Source organism: Phalacrocorax aristotelis, chromosome 11, assembly GCF_949628215.1.
Source record: "Phalacrocorax aristotelis chromosome 11, bGulAri2.1, whole genome shotgun sequence".
Classification (NCBI taxonomy): domain Eukaryota; kingdom Metazoa; phylum Chordata; class Aves; order Suliformes; family Phalacrocoracidae; genus Phalacrocorax; species Phalacrocorax aristotelis.
This window is the reverse complement of record NC_134286.1, coordinates 7,877,793-7,904,484: the sequence shown is the minus strand read 5'-3', so window position 1 is coordinate 7,904,484 and position 26,692 is coordinate 7,877,793. Positions and strand designations below refer to the sequence as shown.

General features: G+C 61.7%; 4 protein-coding genes across 23 annotated transcripts; 3 read left to right on the top strand and 1 right to left on the bottom strand.

The window, feature by feature from the left end:
- Positions 1 to 2,747: 2,747 nt before the first annotated feature.
- On the top strand, positions 2,748 to 8,182 carry XKRX (XK related X-linked). The gene is made up of 3 exons (XM_075106730.1): positions 2,748 to 3,150; positions 5,300 to 5,559; positions 7,056 to 8,182. The coding sequence occupies exons 1-3, from the start codon at positions 2,852 to 2,854 to the stop codon at positions 7,799 to 7,801; spliced, it is 1,305 nt and encodes a 434-aa protein (XP_074962831.1). The 5' UTR covers positions 2,748 to 2,851; the 3' UTR covers positions 7,802 to 8,182.
- A 1,102-nt stretch (positions 8,183 to 9,284) lies between these two features.
- NOX1 (NADPH oxidase 1) lies at positions 9,285 to 14,353 on the top strand. Of its 8 annotated transcripts, none has more exons than XM_075106728.1 (13): positions 9,285 to 9,406; positions 10,444 to 10,539; positions 11,076 to 11,136; positions 11,229 to 11,313; positions 11,391 to 11,536; positions 11,648 to 11,795; positions 12,006 to 12,144; positions 12,250 to 12,342; positions 12,501 to 12,736; positions 12,818 to 12,980; positions 13,106 to 13,252; positions 13,465 to 13,589; positions 13,772 to 14,344. In XM_075106728.1, exons 1-13 carry the CDS (start codon positions 9,362 to 9,364, stop codon positions 13,896 to 13,898), a joined length of 1,611 nt encoding a protein of 536 aa, XP_074962829.1. In that variant the 5' UTR covers positions 9,285 to 9,361; the 3' UTR covers positions 13,899 to 14,344. The 8 variants fall into 8 exon arrangements, with proteins under 8 accessions (XP_074962829.1, XP_074962826.1, XP_074962822.1 ...); XM_075106725.1 differs by having other exon boundaries at positions 11,026 to 11,136; positions 11,614 to 11,795; XM_075106723.1 differs by having other exon boundaries at positions 9,318 to 9,406; positions 10,877 to 11,136; positions 13,772 to 14,353.
- A 524-nt stretch (positions 14,354 to 14,877) lies between these two features.
- On the bottom strand, positions 14,878 to 22,636 carry CSTF2 (cleavage stimulation factor subunit 2). Of its 6 annotated transcripts, none has more exons than XM_075106716.1 (15): positions 22,522 to 22,636; positions 22,273 to 22,351; positions 20,784 to 20,953; positions 20,339 to 20,475; positions 20,120 to 20,239; positions 19,865 to 20,020; positions 19,614 to 19,737; positions 19,227 to 19,289; positions 17,870 to 17,929; positions 17,117 to 17,258; positions 16,600 to 16,751; positions 16,039 to 16,301; positions 15,487 to 15,612; positions 15,218 to 15,343; positions 14,878 to 15,116 (listed from the first exon to the last, which is right to left on the bottom strand). In XM_075106716.1, the coding sequence occupies exons 1-14, from the start codon at positions 22,577 to 22,579 to the stop codon at positions 15,221 to 15,223; spliced, it is 1,773 nt and encodes a 590-aa protein (XP_074962817.1). In that variant the 5' UTR covers positions 22,580 to 22,636; the 3' UTR covers positions 14,878 to 15,116; positions 15,218 to 15,220. The 6 variants fall into 6 exon arrangements, with proteins under 6 accessions (XP_074962817.1, XP_074962816.1, XP_074962819.1 ...); XM_075106715.1 differs by having other exon boundaries at positions 14,878 to 15,086; XM_075106718.1 differs by lacking the exon at positions 17,870 to 17,929.
- Positions 22,637 to 22,643: 7 nt separating this feature from the next.
- On the top strand, positions 22,644 to 26,455 carry TYW2 (tRNA wybutosine-synthesizing protein 2). 8 transcript variants are annotated; one of them, XM_075106711.1, is made up of 8 exons: positions 22,644 to 22,750; positions 23,395 to 23,506; positions 23,671 to 23,818; positions 23,897 to 24,086; positions 24,175 to 24,325; positions 24,406 to 24,515; positions 25,340 to 25,497; positions 25,570 to 26,455. In XM_075106711.1, the coding sequence occupies exons 2-8, from the start codon at positions 23,442 to 23,444 to the stop codon at positions 26,014 to 26,016; spliced, it is 1,269 nt and encodes a 422-aa protein (XP_074962812.1). In that variant the 5' UTR covers positions 22,644 to 22,750; positions 23,395 to 23,441; the 3' UTR covers positions 26,017 to 26,455. The 8 variants fall into 8 exon arrangements, with proteins under 8 accessions (XP_074962812.1, XP_074962814.1, XP_074962815.1 ...); XM_075106713.1 differs by having other exon boundaries at positions 22,647 to 22,750; positions 23,398 to 23,506; XM_075106714.1 differs by having other exon boundaries at positions 22,654 to 22,750; positions 25,315 to 25,497.
- Positions 26,456 to 26,692: the final 237 nt, after the last annotated feature.

Here is a 26,692-nt window from a genome sequence, read left to right as displayed (position 1 = left end):
TGCTCCTGCTGCGCTTGCAGGCAGAGGCACAGGTGATGAGCCGGCAGGTACAGGGAGTGGCGGAGGCAGCGGGGGCAGGATGGCTCGCTGATGCTATCTGTGACACAGATCACTTTTATGGTCTGCTGTTTACAGTGCTGAGCTGGGGACAGGTAGGGTTAGGCTTGAGGGGTGACTCACTGCATGAACCAGAAAAAAGCCTACTGTTTGGGTCAGAAATGCTTTGGGTCTCCGTGCCTGGGTCAGAAAATGGGTTAATAACTGGTGTGACAAGCTCTGGGTGGCTTTGTCCCTTCATTCCCCTGACAACTGCTGGGGCTCCGGGATGCAGGACTGGAATTCTTGACTGCTTAAACAATTGCTCTTAAGTATTTCATCATGAAGCAGGGGAAGATGAAATTAAAAATATGATGAGTCGGAGCCCAGGCACTGCTCATCCGAGGGCTTGGTGACCTGCCAGACTCCTGGGGGATGCTTTTAATTTGGATAAATGGAAGTTGCATAAACGGTATAAATTGCATGTTGCTCTTGCTGCTAATACAGAGGTGTGGGCGCCGTTGGCAGCGCCGCACGATGCTCTGTCACCGGCTGAGTGCCCAGCCGGGCTGCGTGCTGGGGCCGGCACAGCCGTTGCCCGTGCACAGCTCCCACCCCGCAGGAGCCACCCGGCTAGTGGGCAGGCTTCTTCGCTTGGACACTGTTCCCTTTCCCCTCTGACCTGCTGGGGTTTCTCTGGAGAGGCTGTTTTCCAAAAACAGCTTGAAAATATTTAACTATCATACCAGAGCTGAGTGGTCACACGTAGGTCTCCCATCCCTGCCGGTCAGGCCAGTTCCTGTGAGCTCATGGTGTTTGTGGTTTCCCGAAGCAGCTGTTTAGCATTGGAATGAAAAGCGCTGAGCAGCTGCAGAGACCGGGATTGCTTCTGTGCAGGAGCTGCCGTCAGGGGAGATGCAGCCTCCAAGGTCTCAGGCGCTTTTATTCCCAGCCCTGCCACTGATAAGCCTGATAGCTCTGGTAATGCTTCCAGCCCAGTAAAATGGGGGAAAGTGGGGTTTGGGGGGGTTTCATGCTTTTGGCTTGCACAGGGCCAGGCAAGTGATGGACACAGTGTCCCTGCCATTAGCGTGGGCACCTTGCGAGCTGGCCTGGCTGCCAAGCAACGAACACCAAGTGCCTTTTAAAAGTTACCTAAAACTTCCCAGTCTGCCTAAATCAGGGAAAATTGGCTGACCTGAAACACTCCTTGCCTTGTCCCATCTCTCCCAGCCAGCCAGCGTGTGCCCAGGCTGGACTGAGTAATCTGGCAGGCAGCGCATGTGCTTGGGTGAGACAGCTTGCCATGGCAGCAGCTGCCTGCGCTCACACCGCTGCCTGGAGGGGAAAGGCAGGCAGGGCTGGTGCTGGGGACCACCGTGCATGCCAGGCAGAGCAGGGACCCCCACGGCCAGCGATGTGGGGAGCAGCACAGCCAGCCTTGTGCTCCCACCACCGTGCTGGTGACCGAGGTGTGGAGCTGAGCTGGCCTGCCTAGGCCTGGACCACAGGTGGGATGGACAGGAGGGGACGTGGGGCTGAGCAGCAGGCTCAGCAATGTGAGGTCTGGCTCTGTCAGCAAGCCCATATACCCCATCACCTTGAAGGTGGGTACTTGAAGGAGATGGGTAAAGCACCCTGTTGCTCAGCTGTAGGCTAAAGTGGTCTTCACTACCTCTTACCCAAGTGTGGGAGCATCCAGGACGCAGGAGCCACATCTCTCCTGTAATATCCCACCCAAATCCTGAGGCCAGCCCTGCACATACCCACCAGCCGCCTGGGGTGCCTATGCTGCAACTCGGCTTGCGAGATACCAGAATGCTCCCTGCCCTGGCAACACCCTTCCTCCCACATGCTGCCCCACAAAGCGCAGGGCCACGGGCTGGTGGGCGCTCTGGCCCAGCCCCATGCACCCTTCCCTGGGGCTGGAGATCTGGGTCAGCCCCTGGAGCTGGGGCTGTGGTGGGTGCAGGCAGATGGCTGGTAAAAGCCACAGGCCTGGCTGTGGGCAGGGCTGGCACCTGCACTGGCATCCCTGCCTCCATGGTGGGACCCCATTGTTTCTGGGGCTGCCTGACACCTTCCTCCAGGGGACCCCCCCCGTGTTGCTGCACCTCAGGGTGCTTGTAGCTGCCAGGGCCCAGCTGTGCCAGGACTCTGCAGAAGGGTGCTAAGGAGGACCCCAGAGGACATCCAGGCTGTAGCGTGGGTCTGGCAGGGCTACGGCTGGGGCAATGTGGGGTCCGGGGTGGGCACTGCAATGGGGTCTTGGGCTAGCAGGGGGATTCTGGAGTGTGGGTCCTAGCCATGTTGGGGGTGTCCTGAGGCATGGGATCCCTGCAGAGATGGGGAGTCCTGGGATGGAGGATGCTGGGGAAAGATGGGGTTGTTGGGGCAGGGGTGCAGGTGGGGGGTGTCCTGGGGCAGGGGACTCCACGCCTGGGCACAGCAGCGGCGGCGGGCGAAGGGGGGGGGGGGTCCCGGTGCAAGGGGTGGCAGGCACGGCGGGGCTGGCTGGCCGGGGAACCCCGGTGCCGAGGCTCGGGGCCCGTCGGGGTGTCCCGCCCCCTGTACCCGTCGGGGCGGTCCCGGAGCCCTGCCGGTGCGGCCCCGCCGGGGCACGGCTCGGCAAGGCTCGGCACGGCAGGGCTCGCCTCGGCGCGGCGGGGCCGGGCCAGGGCTGCCCGTCGGGGCTCCCAGCGGCGGGGCCGCCCCGCCCCGCCCCGCCCCGCAGCCCGGCTCTTCTCTCCGCTGCAGCCCGGGATGGCGCCGCGGCGGGGCTGAGCGGGCCGGGCCGGGCCGGGCCGGGGCCGGGATGGACGGCCCGAGCGGGGGCTGCCCGCCCCCCGCCACCGCCGCCCCGTCGCGGGCGAAGCTGCCACTCGGCATCGTCTTCTCGACGGCGCTTTTCTGCGGGGAGGGGGCGGCGGCCGCCGTCCTCTGCCTCTCCTACAGCCACTCCGACGACCGCTTCTGGCTGGCGCTCACCGTCTTCTTCGTGCTCTGCCCCTCCGTCCTGGTGCAGCTCACCCTCATCTTCGTGCACCGCGACCTCAGCCGCGACCGCCCACTCGTCCTGCTCATGCACTTGCTCCAGCTCGGGCCCATCATCAGGTGAGCGGGGTCGGGGACGCGGGGACCCCCGGCGGGTCCGGCGGGCGCCGGGGGAGAGCGGGGACCGACCGGCGGCCGGCAGGGCGGGGCGCTCCGGGCACCGGCTCTCAGCAGAAATCTGGCCGCGCAGCAAACCCCGGCGTGCCCAGAGCTGCTCCTGCCGGCTCCCCGTCCCCTTGTCACGGCCCGCGGGGGTCTTCTGCTCGTCCACCCCTCCCCAGCGGTGCCGCCGTCCTGTCGCGGGGCTGGTGCCTGCTCTCCTGCCTGCTGGACCCCCGCTCTGGGCAGCGCTCGCCTCTGCCATCCTGTTGCATCTCAGCTGCTGAAAAGGTTCTTTGCACGGTCGTTTCTGCAGCCAGCGTTTCCCTCTGCCTTTGGGTCTTGCCATCATTTTGCTTAGGCTGGGAACACAGAGGCAAATCCTGGCTGGGGTGCTTGAGGGTGAGTAGGGACAGGGGTTCTGCCTCCTGGGAAAGGTCCCCAGACCTGTCACTGCGAGGTGTTACGGGACACGGAGGAGAGGAGCTGGGTGCAGGAGCAGGGCTGGCATGGGAGCTGGGGGGCCATCGGATCCCACCAGGGAGAGGAGGGCAAGGGAGTGGATGTTGCACAAACTGGAGGGGTGCTGATCTCTCACTCGCTGGGAATGCTGCAGTGCCTCCCTGGGCTGCCATCACCCTGGCCATCCCTCTTGACAAGAGCACACAGTGGCTGCAGCGAGCAGCATGGCAGAGCCACCATCTCTGCTGGGCTCCTTCCCCAAGGGCGTGCTGGCAGCCGCACTTCGGGGTGCGCCATACCCACAGAGCTGCAAAAACACCGCGGCCTGCACCACGCTTCCTCTGTCACCGGAAACAAGCAGGGGGCCGGTGGCGTCCTCCTCACCACAGCTCGTCTTCAGAGGCGGCTGTGGAGCCTCACCTCGGTGCCGCCAGCTCTTAGAAGGGTCGTGGGTCCACCTCAGCCTATGCGGACCCGCATCTCTCGCAGCTCTCACCATACCGACCATGGCTGTCTGAGATGGTTATGATGGTGCTTGGCTGCTTGCAAGCGCCAGCCAGAGCTGCTCGGGGGGGACTGCTTCAGTCGGCTCCTCAGGCTGGAGATGGAGCCCAGCCTGTTGCGAAGGTCTGGCAGGGCACTGGGAGCCGGCTGGGACTGCCCTTGAAGCCAGCCTTTTGGATGAAACTGTTTTCCCGTTAGAGTTTGCAATGAGCCATGAGCGCTGGCCTGATCTGGCAAGAGAATTCATCCAAAAACCTCATTCCATTTGGGTCTGAAACAGAGCAACTTCTGCTGTGCTAATGAACACTCATAAATAATTACGTCCTGTTGGTCCCAGAGCCAGCTTGTCCCCAGGCGGTAGCCAAGCCTGTCGGAGGGATCCTCCACTGCTGATTGTCTCTGTCCCACACACACCCACCTGCATGGCTGTGTGTGAAGGGGCTGGGGGTCCCGCTGCCCGCTGGCCTTGCAGCAGGGAGCAGCGTGGGAGAAATCCGCCCCCCTTGCCTGCACGTTAGCATGCCTCACGGGGAGGGGGCTGCGGAAGCACTGTCTTATCTGCCCATGTCACACCCGGCTTCACCCTGCGCTCCCCTTCCTGCCGTCCCCTCCAAGAAGGAAGCGTGGAAGTCCTCTGCTCAAGAGGAGAGATCAAAGGCAATATCAGAAAGTTTCTCTTGCCTCTGCTTAGGGGAAGAGATGCGTTTTGTGCCAGTGGGGAATACAGAGCCCGAGGGTGATTAACGCCTTCCTGTAGCTCTGGCTCCCAGCAGAGCTAAAGTTTCCATACCCTGGGTGCTGCGCCTCTTGCAGCAGTTGTTGCATCCCTTGCTGGGGCCACTGTTGTCCCCCTGTCCCACACGCTTCACCCTGAGCACCAGAGCAGAGCAGTGCCCACCGGGCACCTCCATGGTCCTGGTGTGATCCTGCCTTCATCCTGACTTGCCAGGATCCTGCCCTCACCCTGACATCCCAGGGCCAGGGACTGCCCGCAGCACTGCTGAACAGTTGCCCAAATCAGCTGGGCTGCGCCTGGCGGGAGCAGGGTCTGGCCGGCACTGGACAATGCGGGGCTGGAAGTGCAGTGAGCGGGGCCGGGGCTCAGTGGGGAGGCTGGCGGGGTGACGCTGCCCTGTCCCCCCAGGTGCATAGAGGCCCTGGTGGTGTACTGCTGGTCAGGGAAGGAGGAGGAGCCCTATGTCACCATCACCCGCAAGCGGCGCCTGCACAAAGGCTACGAGGTGGAGATGGAGCAGGAGGTGGGCCACTCGGAGCGCCGGCTGGCCACGCACCGCAACGCCTTCAAGCGCATGGCCGTCATCCAGGCCTTCCTGGGCTCCACCCCACAGCTCACCCTCCAGCTCTACATCAGCGTCCTGGAGAAGTATGTCCCCGCTGCCCGAGGTAAGGGTGCCTGGCATGTGGGCTCCCCTGGGGCTGTACAGGCAGGACCCCACCAGGGCACGGTGGCAGCTCCTTAGCCACGTGTGCTGGTGTGGCATCCGAACGAAGCTCTGGGGGGTTGCTGGGGGCACAGCTGCCAACGGACTCCCCTAAATGTGGAGTGCAACCCGTAGAGGTTGGGTGCTTCTCTGTCCCTTGGTTTGCTCTTCCCGTGCCCAGTGCCCTGCCTTCCAGCTTGGAGTGAGGCTGGAGAGAGTGGGAAGAGCAGGCTGTGACTGCGGCACCAGGTTCTGCCCCCAGCCCCAGTGCTTGCAGACATCTGCCCTACGGAGCCATGCCATCCACCCGGTGCCCTGTCCCATAAAGATGTCGTGCCCCTGCCCCAGGCTGCTCCAGTCTGCATTAGTTACTGGGTTTTTCAGACTATCTATGGGCTCTGGCTTCCCCACGCTCCCTCTGTCAGATCTATTTCTATGCCTTTCCCAACAGCTGGAGCTCCCAGCCCGGTGCTCCCAGGCTCCCTTGCCTGCTCCCAGGGTGTTTATGTGCTCAGGAGGTGGATGTGCCAGAGCAAGCTTTTAACTCCCACTTCAGTGTGCTACCGAGCTGGGCACACAGTGCTCTTGCACCATTATGAACGTAACGCCTGGCAAAGGAGCTGCCCTCGCCAACCCTCTCCCAGCTGTGCTGGGAGCCCAGACCTTGCTGTCTGTGCCCACGGCATGCGTGTGGAAAGGGGAACACAGGAGATACCTCATAGAAACCCCTTCCTTGGCAGTGGCCCCCTCTGAGGGCATTTTGGGGACTAGGAACAGCAGAGGCAGGAGGGCAAGCCTGGCACTCCTCCAGCAGCAGATGTGGGAAACAAATCCCTGTTGACATATTTTGGGTGATTCCCTCGCAGCTTGGGTGTCTCAGCTGAGCCCCACAGCTCGCAGCTGGCAGTGGCAGCATGGCATGTCTGGGAGCAGCCACACGCCTCCCTTTTTCTCTGTCACGGTTTTTCTGGCTGGCTGCATGCAAGCAGCCACCGGAGCTCCCTGTGAATGACCTTGGCTGGATGCTCTTGGGGTGGATAGTGGGCTACTGTGGTGTGGCTCTTGGCCCAGGTGAGGGCAGAGGGATGCTTGCAGCACAGACCGTGCCCCACTCTCCCTTGAGCAGCATTTCTTGCACAGGGCCTGGTTTGAGCAGAAGGACAGCCCCAGTTTGGCAAAGGCTTCTGTTTTATTGGTGGAGGGAGAAAATCTGGAAGCAGAGCCTCCTGCTGCCTGCAGTGCTCCCCCACAGCCACCCCATCGCGGGGTCTGTCACCACCAGCCATGGGCTGTCCCAGCAGCGCTCACACTGAGCCTCCTGCTGCAAGCCCTGGTGCTTGGCACCCCGTACTTCACACCCAGGGTTGGCACCCACTCTTTGCACCCAGGGCAGCAGAGAGCCGGACACACAGCCTGGTCCCTGGCACTGCCTGACTGCCCTGCCCTCTCCCTCTGCAGCTGTCCTCATGGGCATCTGCCTGGTGTCGGTCACCTACGGGGCGCTCGTCTGCAATATCCTGGCCATCCAGGTCAAGTACGATGACTACAAGGTCCAGCTGCGCCTGCCAGCCTTCCTCTGCATTGTGCTGTGGCGCAGCCTGGAGATCTCCACCCGTGTGACTGTCCTCGTGCTCTTCAGCACTGTCTTCAAGCACTGGATCATCCCCATCGCCCTGGCCAACCTGCTGGTGGTCTTCTTTTTACCCTGGGTGCAGTTCTGGCGGAGTGGCACCTGCCTGCCTGACAACATTGAGAAGAACTTCAGCCGGGTGGGCACGGTGGTGGTGCTCTGCGCCTTCACCCTCCTCTACGCCAGCATTAACATGTTCTGCTGGTCGGCCGTGCAGCTCAAGCTGGCCGACCGGGACCTCATCGACAAGTCACAGAACTGGGGCCGCCTGGCCGTGTACTATATGGCCCGGCTGGCAGAGAACACGGCCCTCGTCATCCTCTGGTACTTCTTCAAGACGGACGTCTACGAGAACATCTGCACCCCGCTGTTGGTGGTGCAGCTGCTCCTCGGCTACTGCCTGGGCATCTACTTCATGCTCCTCTTCTTCCAGTACCTGCACCCCTGCCGCCAGCTCTTCCAGCGCAACGTTGCTGACTTTCTGCACTGTGTCTGCTGCCACCGGCACACACCGGGGACACCCCTGCACCTCCAGGCACCCTACGAGCCCGGTGTGAGGCACAGCATTGTCTGAGGCACAGCCAGCACCTGGCTCTTCCAGCTGGCTGCGGACATGGGGATGGGCAATGCCGGGCTGTGCTGGAGGTCGGAGGGGGGCTCATGGCACAAGCTGTGCCAGAGGCAGGTGCTCCCGGGCCCTGCAGTGACAGCGGGTCTCAGTGCGTCCCCGCGGTGGCAGGGGGACAGGAGTGCGCCCGCCTGCCCAGGACCGCACGTGCGGACACAAAGGATTTATGGGGTGCCGAAACCACCTGCTGCTGCAAGCTGGCTGCCATGTGGTGCACAGCCCCTGGGGTGCCCCGACACCCTTGACCACCCACTGCAGTACATACAGTGACCTTGGGGCCACAGGTGATGGCAGGACTGTTTTAAGCAGTAAAGAAACTTTGCTGTAGCTGCACGTCTGGGTGCTGGCGGGTGGCCGGTGACTCAGGCAGAGGGTGGGGACCGTCCCGCCGGGGCTGGCGTGGATGCGCACACCCGCTGCTGCCCACGTAGCCCTCGCACTCATGGGTGCCAAGGCAGGGCTGTGCCAGCAGGAAGCGGGGATGCAGAGAGCCCTGTGGTGGAGCCGATAAGCTGCTGGAGCATGGCGGGACGGGGGCTGGCCTCATCCTGCACTTCCGCCAGCATGGCCCTGGCTGCAGGCCAGCAGCCAACAGCAAGGAGTAGCCTGCCCAACCAGTTCCTCCAGGCCTGAGGCTCCAGCACCAGCTGCTGTTCCCAGCAGGAGCGGTGGGTGCCGCAGCTCTGGGCACCCAGCTCAAGAGCGGAGGGCGGGCAGGAAGAGGAAGGGTGGCTGGCACAGCGATGGTGATGCTGATGGGACCCAGGAACCCTCACCCCAAACCAGGAGTGTGATGTTACCCACCCCCCCCCAAAACCATTTGTGGGGTCAGCTCAGTTTGGAGAGTGCTGGGTGCCATGCTGAGGGTGCTGAGCACCCCAGGGGTATCTGTGGAGGTGCAGCATCACTGGTGCTCCGGCGCTGGGCTCTCAGTCTTAATTCACCCTCCCTGTGTTGCATCTCCAGGCTGGATCCTGGCACCGGCGCAGTGCCACATCCCTGGGATGCTTCTCCCTTGGTGGTTTTCTTGCCAAACAGGGGCAGCAGAGGCTGGCAAGGGATGCCAGGGAGGCTGGTGAGGGGCATGTCTGCTGAGCCAGGCACAGGATGAACCCTCCACAGCTTCCTCCCACCAGGAAATTCCTACCTTAAAAAAAAAAAAAATCTCTTTTTTGTCCTCAAATATTGCAAAAAAACAAGAGGAGCAGCCCAATGCCCTGCAGTGCCTGGCCGTGGGGCTGCAGGAGACCCCTCCATGGGGAGCCATGCCCGGCTTGTGCAGGGGGCTGTTTCGGGGCCAGCAGTGGGGTCAGCCCTGCCTTCCTGGAAGGTGGCCTTTGAAACTGCCCAGCATTTCCTCAAAGGCTTCTCAGGGGAAAGTCCCCACGGTGCCGTTCCCACGGCTGGGGCTGCCCCACTGCCTGCCGTCTCCATAAAACGGCGGGCAGCAGCAGGCAGTGGCAGGCGCAGGCAGGCACAGGCAGGCGGACACAGGAACGTCACACCATGAGCAACTGGCTGGTCAATCACTGGTTCTCAGCCACCGTCCTCGTGAGTGTGTGGGGCTGGGGGGGCTGATCCGCCGGGAGGGGCTGGGTCTGTGTGTGGGGGCTACAGGGGGCACAGTCTGGGCATGGCCCCGGGGCACTTGTGGGGGAAATGGGGGCTGGTGGGATGTCTGAGACTGGGCTGCAGGGAGGGATAAGCATCCCCTCTGCTTGGCCAACCTGTGAAGCCCTGGCAGCCAGGGGAAGGATGGGGTTAGGAAAACTTGAGGAAGATATTACTCAAAGGAAAGGGGGAGTCCCACTGCAGAACTTAAAAATGCCACTGCTTTGCCTGGCCACTTTGGCCAGGAGCCTCCCACGTGCAACATGACAGCAGGAGACTCCCACGAGAGCTCACACCAGGGCAAGGAGCCCACACCAAAGGGATGATCTGCTGGTACCGTACTGTGCCATCACTGGTGTAAAAGGGCTTGCACTGCCGGCATCCACACCAGCTCCCCAGCACTGCGTGAGGAGCTGCAAATGCATAGGAAGGGGGGGGGGGGGGAAGTTGGAGTAAGTTGGGTATTTTAATTTTTTTAATTACTTAAAAAAAAATAACAAACCAAAACAAATGCAAGGCAGAATGGCTTTGGGAGCTCTGCAAAAAATCGATGGCTGTGAGAGGGGCCAGTGTGCGGTGCAGTAGGGTTAGGCAGGGGAGGGCAGCACGGTGGGGCTGGTTGAGACAGCTCCCTTTAAAATTTCCTCCTCCGAGTCTTCCCCATGCAGCCCCACTCAGCCCCAACCACCCTCTGGATCTGCCCTCTTGCCGTTCAGGCGTTGCCTGCCTTTCCTCCTTCCTCGTGAGCGGATGATGCACAGGGCCGTGGGTGACAAGACAGTTATTTTGCAAGACTCCCACACCTCTCCCTACCTTTGGCCCCATGTCCCAGTCCCGTGCGTGCTGCCACAGCTCATAAGGAAGCAGGAGGGGACATGCTGTCCTGATGCCCTCTGGCTGCACCCACACCCGAGTGCTGCGGGGTGAGGGGGGTCCCAGGCTGGGGTCCCTCATGAGGTCATGGCTTTCCCCTGCAGGCAGCCTGGCTGGGCATCAACATCTTCCTCTTCACATACTACTTTCTGTTCTTCAATTGGGATGAGCGGTACTTCTACACAAGGGCCATCCTCGGGGTAAGGTGCCCCCCTGAGGCTCCCTGCCTGCCCAGGCACATGTGCCCCTCAGATCCCTCCTGCAGTGGGGTGGGGGCTGCAGCACCCCATGCCCATTCCTTACCCCGTCCTCTTCCAGTCTGCCATCGCTCCGTCCTGGTCCCCAGCCTGGCATTCTTCCATGCTGGTCTACATCTTGGTCCCTGTCCTGTCCCAGCCCAACATCACCCCACCCCAGCCCAGCATCACTCCCTCTCAGTCCTCCTCCTCTCCTGGTTCAGCATCACCCCCTTCCAGTTCCCAGTCCAGCCCAGCGTCACTCCCTCCCAGTACACAGTCAGGCATTGCTCTCTCGCAGGCCCCAGCTCAGCATCACTCAGTCCCAGCTTAGCATCGCTTGGCCCCATCATGTCCCAGTCCCGGCACAGCACCATGCTGGGCAGAGCTGTGGGGGCAGCACGGCTGCAGCATGGGACAGCAGTGCTCACACACACACCCCACCCTCAGTCTGCCTTGGCGTGGGCACGAGCGTCGGCCAAGTGCCTCAACTTCAACAGCATGCTGATCCTGCTGCCCGTCTGCCGCAACCTCCTCTCCTTCCTCCGTGGGACCTGCTTGGTGAGTGTCCCGCAGTGGCACGGCCAGCCCAGCCGTCCCTGTCCCCATCTCCATCCCCCTCCCTGCCCTGACACAGCTGCCTGTCCCCGCAGTGCTGCAGACGGACACTGCGGAAGCAGCTGGACCACAACCTCACCTTCCACAAGCTGGTGGCCTACGCGCTGGCCCTGTTCACAGGTATCACCCTGCACCGCGCTGGGGCACGGTGGGGACTGGGAGGCAGGCAGGCAGGTAACTGCTTGTCCCCTGCCCAGCTGTGCACACCATTGCTCACCTCTTCAACCTGGAGCGCTACAACCTCAGCCAGCAAGCCACCGACGGCAGCCTTGCTGCTGTCCTCTCCAAGATGCACCTGCAGGGCAGCAAACAGTGGCTGAACCCCATCCACTCCAACCAGACAGTGAGTGCCAGCCCCAGCATCCAGCCCCCCACTACCACCTGTCCCCTGCCCGCTAACCCACCCCACTGCCCCTGCAGACCGTTGAGTACGTGGCCTTCACCACCATCCCAGGGCTGACGGGGGTCATCATCACGCTGGCGCTCATCCTCATGGTCACATCCTCCACCAAGTTCATCCGCAGGAACTACTTTGAGGTGTTCTGGTACACGCACCACCTCTTCCTCATCTACTTCGCTGGCCTGCTCATCCACGGCATTGCGTAAGGCTCCCCACTGCTCCCCGAAGGCAGGACAGGGAGGGGCACTGGCCGCAGACCCCAGGGGAGCAGTGCAGCCCTGCAGAGGGTCCAGTGGGGTTGTGGGCTTCCCATTCCCAGAGCTGGCTAGCCCAGCCGGCCTCATGCAGCGTGGCTCAGCCCTGTCTGGGGGGCAGGAGCCGGTCCCTGGGCTCACCCCTCATCCCCCTGCAGCGGGCTGGTGCGTGGGCAGACAGAGGAGAGCATGAAGGAGGTGCCCCCCCATCACTGTGCCGACTATCTCACAGACAAGGACAAGGACTGCAGTCACGACTGCTGCAAGGACCCCGAGTTCGGAAGCATCCCTGCTGAGGTAGGGCAGCGGCAGGACAGTTGCAGAGCGAAAAGCTCTTTCCTTGCCCTTGGGATGCTCCAGCCCTGGCACTCCCCAACCCTTTGCTCTCCTCCATCCCCACAGTCCTGGAAATGGGTTCTGGCCCCAGTCATCCTCTACACCTTTGAGCGGATCCTCCGGGTCTGGCGTGCACGGCAGAAGGTGGTTGTCACCAAGGTGAGTGGTGCAGGAGCGTGTGCCTACTGCCCGCTCCTTCCCTCGCAGGCACAGGTGCCGCAGCTCCTTTGTGGGAAGGTGGGCGGGGGCTGCAGCCAAAGCCCCTAGCCCAGGGACAGGAGCCAGGCTGGGTGCTGAGCCCCATCCCTGCCCCACAGGTGGTCATGCACCCTGCCCGCGTGCTGGAGCTGCAGATGCAGAAGAAGGGCTTCCGCATGGAGGTAGGGCAGTACATCTTTGTCAACTGCCCCACCATCTCCCTGCTGGAGTGGCATCCCTTCACCCTCACCTCGGCACCTGAGGAGGACTTCTTCTCCGTCCACATCCGGCTGGCCGGCGACTGGACGGAGCGTCTCATCGACACCTTCCAGCAGCAGATGCTGGAGATGCCCAGGTAGGATGGGGAGTGCCTGAACAGACAGTCCTGGGGGTTTGGGGAGGCTGTACCTCTTATCCAGGCCCTCCCTCGGCCCAGGATCGAGGTGGATGGCCCTTTTGGCACGGCCAGCGAAGATGTGTTCCAGTATGAGGTGGCCATGCTGGTGGGAGCAGGCATCGGTGTCACCCCTTTTGCCTCCATCCTGAAGTCCATCTGGTACAAGTTCCAGCAGGCTGACCAGACCCTCAAGACCAAGAAGGTATAGGGTGTCCTATGGGACCAGCCATGGTTATCTCCATGCTGGGCTTCCCTGTCCTTGACATCGCATCCTTCCAGCCCTCCTGCTCTGCTCCACCTTAAGCAACCCCTCTCCCTGCATCCCAGATCTACTTCTACTGGCTCTGCCGGGACACAGGAGCCTTCGCCTGGTTCAACGACGTGCTTGCCTCACTGGAGCAGAAGATGGCTGAGTCGGGCAAGGCAGACTTTCTCACCTACCGTCTCTTCCTCACTGGCTGGGACACCTGCATTGTGAGTCAACACGGGCAGGCGTGGCTGCAAGGAGGGACGTTGGGTGGCCAAGTCAGGCAGGAGAGGCAGGGCAAGCACGTCAACAGCTTGCAGGCAGGAAGTCCAGGAGCGGTGTTTGGTGGGCATCAGCCATGGCTGCTCCTCTGTAGTGAGGGACTGGAGGTGGGCTCACGGGTGGTGGCTGGGGTCCTCACCATCCCTGCTCTGCCCAGGCCAACAATGTGGCGCTCCGCTTCGACACGGCTATGGACACGCTGACAGGCCTCAGGCACAAAACCATCTTTGGGCGGCCCATGTGGAACAACGAGTTTGCGGCAGTGGCTGCAGCCCACCCTAGGTGAGAGTCAGGCAGTGGGGTTGAGGTGTCAGAGCTGGGAAGCACCCCCTCCTCCCTGGGCCCCAGCGCCAGGCTGCGCTGGCATGGGGAGGGGCGTGCTCAGCCCCCACAGGTTGATGAGCTCTTAACTCACTTTTCCCTGAGCTTCCCACCCAGTGCTGATGTCCCCGTGCTGTGTGCAGGTCGGTGGTCGGTGTGTTCCTTTGTGGGCCGGGGGCCTTGGCAAAGAGCCTGCAGAAGTCCTGCCACCAACACTCCAGCCTGGACCCCAGGAAGGTCCAATTCTACTTCAACAAGGAGAACTTCTGAGTGGCAGCCAGGCTGGGACCCTGCCAGTCTCGCCTCAACCCCAGAACAAGTTGGCGTGACCAGGGATAAGCACCCACTGAAGGGCACGTGTACAGAATCCAGGCAAGACACAGCAAGGTACTCCTCCTCTGTGAGAAACTCTAGGTTCAAAGACTGCCGCCTTCTCAAGCTGGTCTACAAGGGGTCCCCACAGAGGGAGTAGGCCTGCAGCTCTGCACAGCCCCCCTTCAAGAAACCAGAGGCACGTACTGCGATGAGGCTGCTGCTGGAGCAGTGGGAGCGCCCAGCGGGCTGGGCAGAACCGCAGGACGGGGATGGGGACTGGAGAGGGGCACACTGAGCAGGCACTGGGAGCCAGACATGCCCATCTGGGTTTAAACAGACCTTGGCGTAAATGGGTAAATTAAACGTGCTTCCCTTTGCAATAAAAGCCTCCATGGTGACTCAGTTCGTGCAGGTGCGAAGGGAGCCAACACTTTGTCCCACTGTAGGGCCGCAATATAAAAGCTGGCTCCTAGCAAACCCCGTGGGGTGCAGGGTGAGGTACTCCTTGGGGGGGGCTCACTGCCACTGCTCAGAGCCAGGCTGCAGTGCCCGCCAGGCACACACCAGCGCACAGGCCGACTTCAAACGCAGCTCATGTAAAGGCAACAAATTCTGCTCAAGCATATGTAGAGAAGAGGGGAAAACCACCCTCCCCGAGCAGGCCGGCGCAGTAAGCGATACAGCAATGCAATACGGAGCCCTTCCTGCCCAGTTGGCAGGGACAGAAGACCAAGCTCCCTGTCTTGCGCTTCCCTCATGCCCCTGTGAGCAGCACAGCACAAAGTCCCACGAGCAGATCTTGCCCTGGTGCTGGGGAGAAGGGAGGAAGTCAAGTGGTTTGGACTAGCCTGGAGCCAGGCCAGACTGTTCCCAGAACCCAGAAGTCCCACTCCAGCCCCCATGAGAGACCAAACAAGGCAGCTGGAGACATGGCTTTAGTCAAACCCACCTCCCGCTTTATTTCAAACATCATAAAATATACACACAGGAAAAAAAAAAGGATGAATTGGAGGGGAAAACATTAGAGGGGAGGAGAAACTGCTCCCAAAAAGCAGCGTCAGCTTAGACAGCAATAGGAAGCAGCTGCCATGGAGCGTTGCCTCTGTCCAGGCAGATGGCATCTCCACCATGTGCCTACCAGGCCTGTGAGAAGGAAGAGGAGGAAAATGAGCCCTGGCATGGAGAGGAAAAGCAAGGTAAAGCCCCATCCTGAGCACCTCTCTGATGCAGTGAAGGGGAGCAGGCACAGGCCGAGGCTTGGTTAAGGACATCACCTGTCAGGGTGCCCCTGTGGACTTCTGGATTTGCTCCTTCAGAATAAGGATGCTCTGCCGTTGCTCCGGGGGCAGCATGGCGATCTGGTCTGCTGTCAGCTGCAGCACCTGCATGATCAGGGCTGCCTGTGGGGAGAGGGGGGAATCAGAGACATGCCCTGCCAGCACAGCCACAGGTTCCCAGAGCCAGGAAGGGGCTCTCCCTGCTGCACTAAGTCATGGAGGAAGTGCTGCTCCCGGTGTCTCACCCTGTCCCTTTGCCCTCTCACCTTCTCATGGTCCTGGGGCGTGACCTGGCTCTGTCCAGGGCTAAAGCCTCCGGGCTGACCAGCTCCTTGGACCCCTGCCCCAGGAATGCCTCCTCCCTGCATGCCTGCCCCTGCCATGTTAGGAACCTGTGGGCACAAGAGAGCGGATAAGGACCAAGGGGTCTCGACTCAGCCATACAAAAACAGGAACGTAACACAGACGTGCAGATGCCCCCACAGCCAGCCTGAAAGTGCCTAGGAATGAAGAGAGACAGGCTACCATGCATTTTACGTGCTCTCCTCTCCCTCCAACTCCTGCACTCCTTCCTGCGCATCAGGAAGATGTGGGGAGAGGCCTGAGCCTTGTCTCATCCCCAGCAGATGGGCAGTGCCCGAGGAGATGCAACTGCCCCAAACCCCTCAGCAAGCCAATGCCTTGTGTTCCCTGGAGATGCCGCTCTGTGGGACACCCTCCCCTCTCCAGCCACTGCAGGACACGATCACACCCCACCCCCAGGCCCAATCTACAGGACGCCACTGGTGCCCAACCAGCTGAGCAAAGATCGTACATACCTGGCGGGGTCCCTGCGGGCCACTGGCTCCCATGTTAAGCGGCCCAGGACCCTGTATCCCACCAGGCATGGGGCCACGCGGGTTGGGACCAGGCCCTCGAGGCTCCAGGCCCCGGGACTCCATGACCCTGGCCTCCATGGCCCTGGCTTCCAGCACTCGTGGCTCTAGGACCCGTGGCTCCAGGCCTCGTGCCTCCAGGGCTCGCGCCTCCATCACCCGGGGCTCCAGCCCTCGCGGCTCCAGCCCTCGGGGATCTCTTCCGACTGCAGGGGAAAGACAAGGCGAGCTGTTGAGGGGAGCAGTGCCGCAGGGAGCATGGGAGCAAGCCTGCTGCCTCCTTTGTCTGGGGGCTAGCAAATGCCTCGAAGGTGCAGAGCTGGGGGCAGAGGGGACACACCTGGAGGAAGTCCCTTGCCCCATGGGACTGTCCTCTCTGCCCTGGGGTCAGCTCTTTCGCTGCCCAAACCCCCTTCCTACACCTCGCATCGGGGCAGTGGGCTCCACTCTGACTTCTTGTCCGTACGCTTTAAGCCACCCACTATTTCATGCCCCCTCTCTCACCTCGAGCATCCATCAAGGGCCCCCGCGGCTCTCCCATCAGTGGTCGGGGTTCTCCCATGGGTCCCCCCCTCATCTCATGGGGGGGGCCACGGCTGTCATGACCAGGCATATGGTGCATAGGGGCTCCCTGGTGGGGCGGCCCAAGGTAACCTCTGACGCAGAGAGACGAGGAGAGCAAAGCAGGAGGAGGAGAAAAAGCGAGAGAGTGTGAATCAGACACTGGCTTGGCACGGTCTGGGCAGAGCGCTGGGATTGCCCCCGAAGCCGGCCGCAGGGGAGGAGGGCGAGGCTGGCACAGGGACGGGAGCTGTCGGTCCCATGCCACAGGGCTGCTGCCATCACCCCGGGGATGCCCCGTCCCCGAGGAAATGGGCTGGCCCCCGCAGTCGGCAGCACACAGGCCTCCGACCAGGCAGCAGTGACTCCCGGAAGGCTGGTGCCATCCCTGTCCTCGGTGAGAAGTCACCCTTGGGCAGGGGACAGTGCCAAAAGCTCCTCTCCTTCCCTCTCCCCTCACCTGGGCTCCACTTCTCCAGTGACTGAGAGCAGGGTCCCTCCGCGAGGGTCATTCGGGGCATCTCCCAAAAGGCCTCGGGGTGGCGGGCCACTAGCAGGTAGAGGTCCACGCTGCATAGGGGCCCTCGGGTCTGGCATGGGCACTGCCAGGAAGACACACAAGAGCTCGTGAGGATCTGCATGACCAGTGCCGTGCTGAGACTGTCCCCCAGCGCTCTTGGGGCTGGGGTGCGGGGCGGCCTCACTGCTCCCTGGCGTGCAGGCGGGTGAGCCGTGCTGACCGCCAGGGCAGCAGCCCCACACGCAAGGCCGGAGCACACCAAAGCCCCTTCCCTGGCTGCTGATTTTATCCCTCTCTGGCTCTACCTCAGGCTTCTTATGGCACCAGGTGGCCAAACCAAGTGTGGATGCCCCCGTGGCTATCCCTATGAGCACAGACATCGACACCCTGCCGATGTGGGGCCAGGAGCAAAGTAAGACCTGGAAGGCTCCCGGTAGTGAGGTGCCAAAGAGGGCTGGATCCTAGGCAAAGGCCCTCTCCAAGCAGGCTCTCCTTTTCCACTGGTGGCTCTCTGTGCCTGGCACTAGCCTGTTCTCTCCTGAGGCCCCAGAGGAAATCCTGCCTCCTCCTAACCCTGCCAGGCTATACACAGTGATACGCCAGTCCCCGGCCCTGAGCACTGCAGGGTGAAAGCTGCTCTCTGCACACTCCACAACAAGCTCCACGGGAGGGAGCTAGCAGGTGCCAGGATACCTTGAACGCGTTCGATAGACGCAGGCCTGGCAGGTCCCACGGGCGAGAGCTGCAGGTTCCCTGGGCAAGCAGCAGGAAAAGAGGAGAAGAGCAGACACGTAAATAGTGTATGCACACATGCACTCAGCCTTGGGGACAGTGCTGCCTGCAGGATCGCCTCTGCTCCCTGAAGGCCCCCGGAAAACCTACGGAGAAGATGCTGCCTGCTGCAGGTCTGGCTTTATCAACTTCTTCCGTTAATGCCACCTCTGTCACCAGAGGTGTGACAGACAGCTTGGCACAGCCCTTCCCTCGCTCACCGCGTGAACGTGCGGAGCAGGAAGATGATCCACCAAGAGAATCGGCATTCTACGGGGCCACGCTGCGCTCGACAATGCACAGCTAGTCAGCTTCTGCCCCTGCCTGCACCTTCCCACGGCACTCCCCAGTGCCAGCTTTCTGTCTGCTCTCCAAACCTTCTAGGTACCAGTGAAAGCGCCAAGAACTGCCCGTTTGCTTTCAGGAAGATGGTGCCCACCCCAAAGAAAATGAAAGTCAGCTTCTCCTAAGATACCTAAGGCCAGCGGATCTCAGAACAAGTTCACAACATTCCTCAAACAAGGCCTACGATACAAGTCAAGGCAATAAAGGTATCGCCTATGTGCCTTAGTACTGGGAGAAGAAGAATGCCTTTGGTTGTGGTAACCCCGGCGCGTGACTTGACAGGGTGACCACGCAACATGTGAACCATAAGGAATACGGCTCTGGGGCTGGGCCATACAGACCGTGCCTGCGGAGGGAGAGCCAAGCAATCGCTCACCAGGAAATTCCCGGCCAAGCCTCACTCTCGCAAGCAAAAGCGAAGGCCCAGCTCCCTCTGCTGGGCACAGCGCAGGGAGTGCTGGGAGACACGGGTGCACACTGCGGCAGCACAAGCTGCTTGCCAGCACCCAGGCAGCAAAGGAGCATGGCAGGGACTAGAGAAGAGCAAGCTCTGCCCGCCTGCTCAAGCACAGGGAAAGACACGGGCTCAGAGAGACAGAAAACAACAGGCATGTCATGCTCGGTGGGGCTCTGCAGAGACTAGCAGCTCTCCCGGCTTCCAGGGCACGTCTGCACAACACGGTGCAGGACAAGCTGGCAGCAAACCGGTGCATGCACTGGGGCCCTAGAAGCAGGAGAGCTGCTACCACAGCCTTGTGCTTAAGTGAACAAACCCGGGCACAGACCAGCGCTGCAGGAGCTGCCCACTCCAGGGCAGCGAGGCTGAAGGGAGCTGGCAGGGGCTCTCGGTGCAGCACTGCTCAGCACCTGTGGCCTGGGCCCCCGCTGGAGCAAGGCTCAGGTAACGCACAGCACTAACCCACGTCTGTTTTACCTTGTCCACGCTCCAAGGGGACAGGCCCTCCTCCCGGCATCCCAACCTGTGGCTGCATCCCGCCTGAGAGAGAACAGAGAGAGATCAGATCCCTCCCCAGCCATCCTGGCACTACTACCAGATTCCCAGATTCCTCTGGCCCCAAACAGCTCCCCCCTCCAGGCTCCTGGGGGAGCATCCAAAAGTTTATTTTCTTGGTGTCAGTTCCCCACAGACATAAACCAACTTTCTGAACCGCCACTGGTGGCAGCCATAACCAGGGTGCACAGTATGGGACTACGCGTGCTCCCACAGGGCCAAGCCCCGCAGTTAAGGGGGAGGCAGAGGGGGGCCGCCTGCAGGACCCATGTGCCCAGTACACCGTTCGGCCAAAACCCACGCACTCACCTCCTGGAGCCATGGGGCCAGGGCCTGGGCCCTGCACAGGGGCTGCCATCTGTCCCGGGGCCGGCACTCCTCCCTGCATGGGCGGCTGCATCAGCGGAGGAGCGCCGTTTACGTGCATCCCACCCTACCCAGGAGAGAAACCAGACCTCAGGGAAGCCCATCACCTGGGCATGCATGCCCCACCTGGGAGGGCTGGGGCTGGCAGCACCCATCTCTCCTCCACAGGGTGCCTGCACAGCGTAGGCTCTTACTATGGGCTGTGGCTGGGATGAGGGGGTGTTCTGCGGGTTCAGCTGGGCGTTTGGCCCTGGCCCAGGCCCTGGTCCCGGTCCAGGCCCCGGCCCTGGAACTGGCTGCTGGTTGCCTGGGATCAGAGGAGGAACACTGGTCTGGCGATGCAGGATTTTCTAGGGGTGGAAGAAGAAGGAAGTTCTCTTCCACCCTACCTCCACAACAGGCTGCCACCAACACCCTACCAACCCCAGATGAGGCAGCAAGGGACAAACCAGTGCAATCTCTGGGTCAACGATCCTCATGACCACTTGGGCCTGCAGCAGGGCATAAGCCAGCTGGGGGTTCTGGAGCAGCATGTTCCTGGCTTCCTGGGGGCTGTTCTGGACACACAACTGAGAAGACACACACAGATCAAAGCTCTGGCAAGGCGCACAGGCAGCGGTGGTGGAAGCTGTGCCCTTGCAGAAAGTACAGCCCTTTGCTTCACTCACCTTCATCTGCTTCATCAGCTCAAACATCTGCTCGGGTGGCAGGCTGGCTACTGCCCGGCTGATGGACTCGGGGGCATCTTCAGGATTGACAGGGTCCCCATAGGGTGACTCGATGATGGGTGCACCTGTGCCTAAGCCTGCAACAGAGTTTATGACCTCATACGGTAACGTGAACTGGGTGTTTTTAAAGGGCTCATGAGAACGGAAGCACCATGCCATTATGGGGAAAGGGAGGCAGTGAAAACTGGGAGATCATCTGGGATAGAAAACACAGAGCTGAGCCCACACATCCCTCTGCAAAACTACTTGCTACATCGCTTGGAGCAGCTCAGCTCCGTGAGGTCTCCACCTCGCCAGCTTCACACAAGAGGCATGCTGTGTAACACTGCAAACACCAGGCCCAGCACGACATCAGTGCACTCTCCACCACAAAATCCAGACTTACTCTTCAGCTCCTCCTTGTTCTTCTCGCTGGCCGCGTTGTCGACACGCAGGGCCCGACCGCTGAACTCTCGCCCGTTCAGGTTCCGCATGGCACTGAGGGCCGTCTCCTGGTCTTGGTACTCACAGAAGCCATAGCCCTTTGGCTTTCCCGTCTCCCTGTCATACACCAGCCTGCACAGCAAGGAGGCAAGAACCACCACTGCTGAGGGCAGGGCAGGCATCGAGCAGCGCGCAGTGCCCACAGCTCCCCAGCACTCGAGAGGGGGTTATCAGGGTACACCACGCAGGAGCACTGAAGAGCAGAGTGAAGACACTGGGGCGCAACAGTCAGTCCTAATCCAGAGCCAAAAGGCTTCCTGGATCCAGGCTGATGGGTGTTCCCAGAGCTCTGGTGTCCAGGAAGGCCACCAGCACTAGCGCTGTGCTCCCCATGACCCAATGGCAGCAGCTCCTGGGGTCACAGGACTAGACTGACTGCTCCTGGAGCTCCCAAGCCCTTAACTGAGAGCTCTCTGAAGCCTGGTGCCAAACCAGGAAGACATCATAAAATCATAAAGGTTGGAAAAGACCTCTAAGATCATCAAGTCCAACCATCAACCCAACACCCCCAGGCCTCCTAAACCATGCCCTGAAGTGCATGTCTACACATTTTTTTTTTAACACCTCTAGGGATGGTGACTCTACCACCTCTCTGGGCAGCCTGTTCCAGTGCCTGACCACTCTCTCAGTAAATAAATATTTCCTAATATCCAATCTAAACCTCCCCTGACACAGCTTAAGGCCATTCCTTCTCATTCTATCGCTAGTAACTTGGGAGAAGAGACCAAGACCCACTTCACTACAACCTCCTTTTAGGCAGCTGTGGAGAGCAGCAACAAGCTCTCCCCTCAGCCTCCTCCTCTCCAGGCTAAACTCCCCCAGCTCCCTCAGCTGCTCCTCACAAGCCCTGCTCTCCAGACCCCTTTCCAGCTCTGTTACCCTTCTCTGGACATGCTCCGGCACCTCTATGTCCTTTCTTGCCCTGAGAGGTCCAGATTCGAGGTGCAGCCTCACCAGTGCTGAGCACAGGGGCATGCAGAGCCCTTGTGACTGCAGCGCTCTGCGCTCCTGGCTCCCTGCACGGAGCCTGATTAGGACCTGAGGACTGATTTGCCCCAGCTCCAACCACAGCAGGGTAGCAGCTCCAGCCTGGTGCAGCATGCCCACACCCACGCTCCACAACTCCAGGGGCCCTCGGATCTCCGTGTTGCACCGCGGGCATGCCCGCCACAGCCTCAGAAACGCCCGGGAAGACATGTACTGCCCTGAGCTGCTCTACCTCATGAAAGCACGGCCCCCGCCCCCGGCCCTGCAAGGCACCAGGACCCCGCAGAGACCCCCCCGGCCCCGCAGGGCCCCACGCCACCCACGGGGCTCAGGACTCGGTCCGCCCGCCCTGTCCCGGGGAACCGGGAGGCTGGGGGAGGGGTAGGGCAGGCAGTCATTCTTACCTAAAGCTGACCACAGGGCCAACCTCCGAGAAAATGTCCTTCAGCTGCTCCTCTGTGGCTTCGTACGGGATGTTCCCCACTGCGGGAGACAGCCGGCGGCCACCGGTCAGCGCGGAGGCCGTGGGCTGCGCCAACACCCGCCCTGAACGACGGCGTAGGTCCTGCCAGCCGTACCCCTCCCTGTCCAACCCGCCCCGTCCCCGTCCCCGTCCCCGTCCCCGTCCCCGTCCCCACCCCCACGGCGCCCACCGAACACGGAGCGCAGGGAGCGGTCCACGGCGGGGTCCCGCACCGACAGCCCCGCCATACCGCCGCACCGCCCTCGTCGCCACTGCTTCCGGTCCTTCACCCCTACACCGTCCCCCGTTTCCGCTTCCGCCCGCACCCTCAACAAATATGGCGGCGGCGTAGCGCAGCGAGGAAGGCGCTCCGGCGGGAAACACGGGCTCACGGCGGTGGAGTGCGCGCGCCGTGCTCGGTAGGAGGGGGACGGGGGCGGCCGGGACCCTCGGCCGGAACCGCTGCTCCTTGGGGAGTCCCTCCCGGGACAGCCAGCCGTGGGGTGCCGATCCCGGGGCAGTCCCGCGGCCGCAGGTGTGCAGTCCCAGGCGCCGGCCCTGAGGCACAGTCTCCCGGGTGTCACATCCCCCGCATACGGGCGCCCCACTCCTGGGGTACCCGGTTCCCCCAGGCACCCCATCCCCTCGGACACCCCTCCCCTAGTGTACCCCAACTCTAGAATACCCGCCCCCCCAGGCACCCCGCCACTCCGGCACCTCCTTCCCCCATTCCTTCGGACACTCGATCCCCTGGGGTACCCGATCGCCGGGCACCCAATTCCTTGGAGCACCCCATCCTCAGCCCCCACCCAGGAGTACCCCACCCCAATCCCCCGGGGCACCCCACCCACAAGGGTACCCCAATCCCTGGGACACCCCCCCGGGGCACCCCACCTCCCGGTCACCCCGTCCCCGGTGACCCCCCAACAGTGCCAGGGCAACCAGCCCCCCACCCCGGGGCACAGCCATCGCTCCGATGCCCCCAGCATGTCGGTGCCAGGGACTCCCGTCCGCCCCAGCTCCCTCCTGTCCCTTGCCAGCCTGACACTCTGTGCCCCCCCAGCAGGCAGCTGCATCCCTGCTGGAGGGTGACAGCCCCCCATCCTGGGGATGGAGGCAAGGGGTGTCCCCGTCCCTGCGCTGGCCACGGAGCCGCAGTTTGCCCAGCACCTCAGGTGAGCCTGCGAGGGGGGACGGGAGCCCTGCGGCTGCTCGGGCAGGGTGCAGACAGGGTGTGGGCAGGGATGGCGGGGAGGAGAGCTCGGAAGGCTGGCCTCACGCCCAGCGGGTCCCTTCCCTGCGGGGCTGGGGAGGGCCTGACCATGCCTTGGCCTTGCAGGGAGCGTTTGGAAGAGGAACAGCTACTGGACGGGTGCTACCGGCTGCAGGAGGTGCTGGGGGGCCGTGTGGCCCTGCCTGTGCTGGAGGAGAAGCTCTCCCAGCTGCGGCTGCCCCAGGAGATGCCCTGTGAGCTGGTCTGGATCCAGGTTGGGAGAGACACCCCTCACTGAGTCCCGCCATGGGGCGGTGGGGTCTCAGCCCCACATGCTGCATCCCTCCGACAGGACCCCCTCCCCTCCAGGGCTGCCCGCCGGCAGACACCCGCCCAGAAGCTCCGGGACGAGCTGCAGCGGCTGCTGGGTGAGAGCTGGTCAGAGGAGCTGGAGCATGATGTGCCCCGCGCCTGGCAGCGGCATGGGGATCTGGTCCTGCTGCGTGAGGACAGCTTCAGGGCTGCACCGTGGGAGAAACTGGGTAAGGGAGAGCAGGGTCTGCCTGCCCAGATCCTGCCCATGGGGCCGCCCTGGCCTTTTCCAAAGCTCCCAGGACATGCATCTTGCAGGTCCGGTGCTCTGGGAGACGGTCGCCTCGGCTCTGGGTGCTCGGCGGCTGGCCAGGCGAGGACGGGTATTGCCAGATGGGATGCGTTCCCCCAGTGTCACCCTGCTGCTGGGCCAGGACGGCTGGGTGGAGCACGTGGACAACGGGATCAGGTAGGTGGCAGGAGCCACGGTGCAGGATGCAGCTGGTGCAGGGAAGGGGCTGCCCTCACCAGGCTGGCAATATCTCCCAGGTACATGTTCGACGTGACCAAGTGCATGTTCTCACCGGGCAACATCACGGAGAAGCTGCGGGTGGCCTCACTGCCCTGCTCTGGAGAGGTCCTGGTGGATCTCTACGCAGGTAACAGGGACGGCAGAGGGATTTGGCAGGGCAGGCTTGTGGAGGCAGGCAGGTGGAGAGCAGTGATGCAGGTACCAACAGCATCCAGGTGGATGTGAAACATCATGCCTGGACTGGAAAAATCCCCAGGCTTGGAGCTCCTGCCCCATCTGTGAGCCTTCAGCTAACCTGGCACTGCTGTCCCTCCTGTGTCCCCGCTGCCTTTGGACACTCAGGATGGCCTTGCACTCAAGCTCTGCAGAGCACTGCGCTGTACCTAGTGCTGGTCATGGGAATCATTTGGATGCATGGAAAAGATTTGCCCTTGATATTGTTTCTGAAAAACTCCCATAGATGTCCTGAGCCTGTGCTGATATGCTTTCATGACAAGCTGGCACTAACTGAAGTGTCCTGTGCTGTGAGATGAGCAGTGAGGTCACATCAGGTGTCTGCATGTCAAGAGAGCCACTGTTCTGTGCTTCGGGAAGTTAGTGCTTCCAGTCTGTGCCATACAGAAAGGATGTGGCTCTCACAAAACTGCTCTCGGTTGATTAAAAGAAATAGTAGTCTGGGCACTTGTACACAGAGTGGAGGCAGGGCAGGGCAGGTCTCGAGCTGGTGGCCAAAGACCGAAGGTAAAATAAGCTCCTCTGTAAACATTTTTCAAGCCAGGTTTTGCTCTTGTGGGGCAAAGGGGGTGAATTTCCATTTTCCCAGCATCTGGGCTTGTTTCAACCCGGAGCAAAGCAGGTGCAGAGAGCCAGGGCAGTAATCCGCATCCTGCCCTGCCTCCAGGGAGGAGTGTGGACCCTCCCCTCAGCTGCTGCCACCTCTCCTGCCCCCAGGCATTGGCTATTTCACGCTGCCATACCTGGTTCATGCGGCAGCTGCCTTTGCCCATGCCTGCGAGTGGAACAGCCATGCTGTGGAGGCCCTGCGGAGGAACCTGGTGCTGAACGGTGTGCAGGACCGCTGCCATGTCCACCACGGGGACAGCAGGCAGGTGAGCATTGCCAACCGTTCCTAGTTCCCCCGGCCCTATGTGGCACCCCCCTCACCTCCCTGCTCTTTTCAGCTGGAGCTGCGGGATGTAGCGGACCGGGTGAATCTGGGGCTGATTCCCAGCTCGGAGGAAGGCTGGCCGGTGGCCTGCCGCGTCCTGAAGAAGGGCACGGGTGGGGTTCTCCACATCCACCACAATGTGGAGACTCTCCCCACACCAGCAGCACCGCAGACCTCGGTCCTGCGGGCTCAGCGGGGGTCTTCAGAGGGAGCTGGCTCTGATGGGGAGGCGCAGCACCCAACAGAGGATGGTGGGAAGGAGACACTGGGGGCCAGGATCAGACCTGAGTGGCAGAGGTGGGCTGAAGCCACGGCAGCACGAATCCGGGGACTGCTGGCAGAGCTGCATGAGCAGCCATGGCGCACCAGCATCCTGCACATCGAGGCAGTGAAGTCCTACGCGCCCCACGTGCATCACCTTGTGCTGGACCTCGAGTGCCGGCCGTCACTGCTTGCCTAGCCAGCCCCGGCCCTGGCGTGGCTCCAGCTCCCACGAAACAGTGGCAGGGAGATGCTGCTGTTGCCTCCTTCCAGCCTGGATGTGCTTTATGTTCCCTGGTTCCCAGGTGGCAGCACTGCCCAGCAGTGCCTCCCCGTGCCCAGGGCATGGTCTCCCACCAGAGATCCCTCCAGGAGCCATATCCTGGCAGAGGATGGGGTGAGCTGGGGCTGCGAGCTCCTGCTCTAGTAGGATGAGAGTCCTGCTCTAGCTCTGACTGTCACTGCCCAGGTCTTGGACACGTGGTGGCACTTTCAGCCCCATCTTCACATGAGAGAGCGCCGCCCGGCTCAATAAACCTTGGATTTCTGCTGGGTTTCATTTCAGCAAGGCAGGGGCAGGCTTTGTGCTTATATTTACCAGCATGCTTTTTTTATTATACTGGAAACAGGTCTGTTCATGTCGGTTTCTTCTCACCATTTTGCAGAAATAAGGATGTTTCCCACCTCACTGGTTGGCGTCCAGTTAAAACGTGAACACTGGTGGAAGTGTGTGGGTCCTGTCTGGGGAGGCCAGGTCCCAGGGCAGTGTGTGGAGGGGCTCAGGGAGCAAAGCCTCTGCCTGCATCCTCTGCCCTTGATTGTGCCTGCAAGCCTGAAGCCCTCTTACCCCTGTGTAAGGGAAACCACCTCTTAGC